The following is a 6,000-nucleotide window of genomic DNA, read 5'->3' as shown; positions in this document are numbered from 1 at the left end:
TAATTTTTCTGACAAAAAGGTTGGTTCAAAATTTTTGAAATTTTTATATTTTTGTTAAAGGGTCAAAGTAAATACTTTGACAAAATTTTATGAAATTTAAACGAGCCAAATTAATTTTAGTGAAAGTGTTGGGTACCACCTAAATGCAAATTTTCTGTTCAGAGAGCGTTCTACAACTTATTTCAAGTGTTCATTTAGAAATTACTTGATCCTTTAGTTAACAACACGGTGTTTACAAAATGTAGAACATAGTGCAGGGAACTCACATTTATTTCATTTTGTTTTTGATTTTACAGTTAATGATATTTCTTGTGTTGATCCCTGGAAATTAAACAACAAGGAGGAGTAAGAAACCTTATAAACAGTAGTGAAGAATCAGAAAAATGTTTTGTAATAAAAGATATTCTACTAAAAGAGCCCTACCCCCACCTCCATAAAAAAATCTATTATATTAAGTAAAACACACACTCACACACTTAATCCACCCCATTTTTATTGCCATTGAAAATAAAATTTGAATACAATTTCATTTATAATCTACAATGAAATGAATAATTCATTAGCATAAAGATGATCCTTTAGAAATGACAGAAAATACAAAATATGTATAGTATATGCTATGACCAACTAGATTGTCCAGTGCTTCGAACGACATCAGGAACAACATTGTAATGTCTAAATAGATATCCATATTTCCATTTTTAGGCACTTTTCTTTTATTGAAAGGAAGTTTTCATGGTGTTAAGTTGCTGTATTACCAATTATTACATGTATCATGCATAATCAGATTCCTCCTCACAGTAGTAGCATTTAAACATTTTCGGTGTGCATTCCTTAAACAATAAAATAAATAATACAAGATACAAGACAAATAATTGATGAAATATTTTGGATTTATACACTTTTAAAAACAAACATATATCTCACATTACACAATATAGGTAAACTACGTCTCAATTCGAACTGTCTATGCTTACATTAGATTGTTGACATTTCGAATCTATAATGTACATGCAATTTATAAGATGTGAGAAAATGAATATATACAAAGGAACGATACTTGTTTAAAAATGCAAGTGTTAATACACCATGTGCCTTGAAAGTACTTCATTTGAACCTTTATTATATAGTTTTTACACGCAAATACACCAACACATAACATTTTTAGCTATAAGAAATACGTATAATCACTCGATAAAACAAGGACGCACTCGAAAAAGCCCGGACATGAAGAAATGAATTTAGTCTCAAAATGTCGTTTTCAATGCAATAACAATAATTTTTGAAAAGTGTCTGTTACAGTATATTATCTAACGATATATAGATTCCATGTATGCATTTTTCCGTCGACATTTGCATTGGCATGTGTATGAAAATGGCTTTATTTTATATTTTGGAATAAAAGCATTGTAAGACCAGAGACATATAATATATGTCTCTGGTAAGACTAAAGTTAACTTTTTTTAACGAAAAACAATGTCAGAATTATGATATACTTTTATCTCAAATACTAAGATACCTTGTATAACCTTATATATCAAACTCAAGCTTCTATATCACCTCTTGTTAGAAATGAAGTCTGTTTGTTTACATTTTTGATCATATTCACTCGAAAAAATGTGGACACACTCGAAAAAGCCCGATCAAATCACTCGAAAAACCACGATCCTAGCCGGACACTATATCTACCGTGCATATATATTTTACCTTATCTTTATTTCATAAGCTTTGGTCTCTGATAAAATTCTCTACATACGTCGATTTTAACACTAGGTATGCATATTAGCAAGAGACAAATGCGTGTGCTCAATTTTCAGTTTTGTCGTTAAATTTAGGGCATTTTGATAATGATTAAAATATTATTAAAAAGACATAACAAAATTTGTCGCCATCTTAAGGCATGAAGGCTTCGAGTATATTTTTTTAAAACTTTTAATGTAGGAGAATTTTCAATATACTATATCAATAACATAATGTAAACTAAATTCATATTTTTTTTTGTTGATTAGTTGGTTGCTTCATTAAACTAACTGTAAAACATTAATAATGTGGACATAATTATCGACAGGTTTCGTATTGATGCAAATTAAACAGACCATACGCTTGGCCAAGATCTGATGATAGAAATATCACGTATAAGAAAACCAGCTGCTATTTTAAGTCATCAAAACGATGGCAATTGTTTAAATGTTTTTGTATAGCGAAGAGGTTTTTAAATCACTGCAAAAGGAATAAAACAAATAATTTCTACGATTATTAAAGTTTGTTATAAAGTAATCACACAACAATGTACTTTTACCAAACATGGACCACCTGCTTTTCGTTACTTTTTTATGATTGGATAGTCAATTTAAAAAAAATAAAAATTAATATTCGTGTGTAACACCCTCTTGTCATTCTCGAAAAATTATCGAAAGATATATGCTTAGATATACAGATGTTCACCCATTTCATTTTACCTGACAATTAACTACAATTAACTATATAATGTTGAGTTATCAGCATGCTGTCAATCTAACACCTTATATTCATCTATGAAGTCACGACTGAAAGATGATGATTTTTACATATTTTATTCTTATCTTACATTTAAATGTCGTGTTAAATTGTGAGCATAGTATCAACTTAACGTATAACAGACTTTGTGAATGGAAAATACGCGGGAAACAGGCTGAAGTGCTTTGCAATATCAAAGGGGATATGGAATGGTCATTTAACGATTTCAGAAAATGGAGGTCGTGTTTTCCCGCGATTTCACAATTTTATTTGACTGTGAGTTGTGCTGCAGGAGTATCCATTTCTCTTCATCGTCCACTCGAAATTTTAGGAATGGATTCTATTAATATTGACAGCTGTTACATTAAGAACTTCTATGAAATAAGTTCGAGAAAGATAAGGAATAACAGAAATTACTTGAAAAGTATGAAAATAATAAATAGTGTTTTCGAGTTCAAAGACTCAGATATGTGGAAAAGTGTAATGATAAATAGTGATAGTTTAATTCATACATGTGAGTTCTCAGTTTTCTTAAATGAATTTATCCTGCGTAATATTTCAACAAAGTATATTATGGACATGCATGATGTATCTTCTTTTCAAATTGAGGAAATGAAAGAAAGAATGAAAAATATAAGTTTGCTGAAGAGGGAATGCGTTTATGAACATCTAAAATATTTTGAAATTTCAGAAAGTCCAAATTCTTTTACGTATACTCACATTCATGATATATTTTCAAAATCTGTATTTTCTCAATTAAAAACACTTAATTTAAGCATGAATGGTTTGAAAGCGTTTCCAACTGTGTTAAGTCTAGAGACATGGTCAACAACATTCGGAAGCTTGAGACAGCTTGATTTTTCAAGTAATAATATTACTCAACTTGATTTTCTCTCAACACAGAGGTATCTACAAAATCTGAATTTTGAGTTGAATTTATCTAATAATAACATTAGAATATTGACAAAGGCTGATTTACAATCGTTGAAATATTTGTATTACAAAAATGTAATTGTGAATTTACGTTATAACAGAGGAATGAAATGTATATGTAAAACGTTTAACGTCGAACAAGTTTTTCGTACAACATGGGGACAAAATTATTCCTACCTCAAGAGCACATGTGTTGATAACTGTAACATAGATTCAGATACGGAGAATACTAGTTCAAGTCATCAATTTATTGCATATTCTGGTCTAGTTTTCTTTTTCTCATTTGGAACATTAGTTACTTCGTCACTATTATGTTTACGGAGAATTTTCCGTAAGAATAAGAAAAAAGATTCGTATGAGGTTCAGTCGTTTCTTTCTTCTGAATCAATATATGACGCTTTTATATCTTACAGTTCCAAGGATGAGCATTGGATCTACGATACCTTAGTTCACAACCTAGAATCAAACATACCCGGCATTAGGCTGTGTCTTCATCAACGAGATTTTGTTCCGGGAGCTACTATTGCTGAGAACATCATTAAAAGTATTGACGAGAGCACACATACGCTGGTAGTATTGACTGAAAACTTTACAAAAAGTGAATGGTGTCAAATGGAGTTCCAGAAAGCTTTTCATCAAACTTTAAAACATAGAAAGCATCTCATAGTCATAATTCTTGGAGATTTAGATGCTTCAACATTAAATAGAGACATCACGTTTTGTATAAAAACATACACCTTCTTAAAGGTTTCAGAAATATTGTTTTGGACCAAATTGTACAATGTGTTATCAAAGTAATTGATTTCATTATGTTATTACATTTCATGTGCTTATTGATATTCGTTGTTCGTTGTTCACCTTTCAACTTTAAAACTAACATTTTGTAACTATTTTTAATTTTTTCAGAAATAATTTAGTCGTATTTCGCGACTGTATTTTCCTTATTTTTTTCTCATCTCTTGTAATACATAAAGAAAGATTTTTTTATTAACCGTTATTCAAGACATTTTTGGTTAGCTAACGTCATTCCATAATATACAGTGCATATTATTTTTATTATCTGATATGAAAAATGTTAACAGAAACATGAGAACGAAAACAAATTGCATGATAAGTTAGTTTACCCCATCACGATATATCCACCTACAACCAAAGAACAAAAAACTAGGTCAATCTTTACAGTTGTACATGTTGACACCGAATAGCGCTTGCATAATTCAGAATTTTCTAAAATGACATAGTTTAATTTTTTACAACAAATGAAATTGAGAACGGAAATGGGGAATTTGTCAAAGAGACAAAATCCCGACAAAAGTGCAGAAAATACATTTTAGCACAAGCAAGGCCACCAATAGGTCTTCACCTTCAGCTGGCCGTTAAACACGCATGAGTACTAGTGATTGGAAATTGGCGTCACTCTAAACTCCGTATCATATAAATGAACTAAAATGAAAAAAATACATACAAGACTGACAAAGTCTAGAGTCTTTATAGATACATGTATGCTTCTTTCCAAATCAAAGTAAAGTGGTGGTATGAACTGGTACAATTCTAAAAAAACACAGAGGAAAACATCCTGGAAGAAATGATTCCGGCATTACATAAAAAAAGTGTTGAAAACTGGGCATTCAAATCATTTGTCTATTCACAAGGGTCATAACCTCGACAGATACCATCTTACTGGATCGAACTAAAGCTAGATCTTTAACTATAAATTCCTAGCCACGCCCGACCTGTGTTTTTGTTAAATATTTTTCTGCTTTGTATCGTTCTGATGAGATGAGTATTTGTCAACTGAATTTTATATTTATTTCTTATGTTGTACTATTATCCCACTGTCCGAAGCCAGCAACAATGTTGAACCCCACCATATTTTATATGTGTCTGTCCCAAGTCAGGAGGGGTTTCCTCATTGTTGAAGGTCGTACGATGACATATAGTAGTTTATCTCTATGCAATTTTGGTTAAAGGTGGAAGGTTGTATCATTAGCAATCATACCACATCTTTCTTTTTTATCACGCCGTAGGAAAATGTAGGGGGGTTCAGTGTTAACCTTAATCTTGACTGTCCTCCCGTCAGTCCCTGTTTTGTTTCTTGAATTCTAGACTAACTTAAGTTTTCGCCATTAGTATGTTATGAAACTCATACCCAATACAAATAACTAAACTCGCAGACAGAGTTCCAATTTTGGCAGTGAGTCACTTACTGTTTAAGTAATCATTCATTCCCCTTTATAATTTGATTTTTTTTTTAAATTTTGACTATTATTTTTTTTTTTGTAAAACTTATACACAGTGCTAAGAACTTTTAAATGCAGAGCTCGAATTGTGGCAGTAAGTCCATTTATGTTTTGGAGTTGCGGTCCCTTTTAACTTAGAAAATCGCATAGCTTGGGCTGGGCCATATGTGACCTCAGACGTATTCTTCTTTTACGGTATTTTGTACAATAACATTCAGAGAAAACCAAACACGACAGACAAGACAGAATCAGACACAACAGCTGGTCTACACAGTGACGTATTGACATGGCTTGTGTTGACGGTCTATCAAACAACTGAATAATTGCTAGA

General features: G+C 31.2%; 1 protein-coding gene across 1 annotated transcript in view; it reads right to left on the bottom strand.

The window, feature by feature from the left end:
- Positions 1-475: 475 nt before the first annotated feature.
- The window catches only part of LOC143078810 (uncharacterized), a 47,220-nt gene continuing 41,695 nt past the window's right edge, over positions 476-6,000 (bottom strand). The window contains exon 15 of the mRNA XM_076253794.1: positions 476-833. Within this exon, the coding sequence (XP_076109909.1) occupies positions 811-833 (23 nt within the window). The 3' untranslated portion in view covers positions 476-810. The remainder of the gene's footprint in view (positions 834-6,000) is intronic.

This window comes from Mytilus galloprovincialis, chromosome 6 (genome assembly GCF_965363235.1).
Source record: "Mytilus galloprovincialis chromosome 6, xbMytGall1.hap1.1, whole genome shotgun sequence".
Classification (NCBI taxonomy): Eukaryota; Metazoa; Mollusca; class Bivalvia; order Mytilida; family Mytilidae; genus Mytilus; species Mytilus galloprovincialis.
This window is presented reverse-complemented; position numbering and strand designations above follow the sequence as displayed.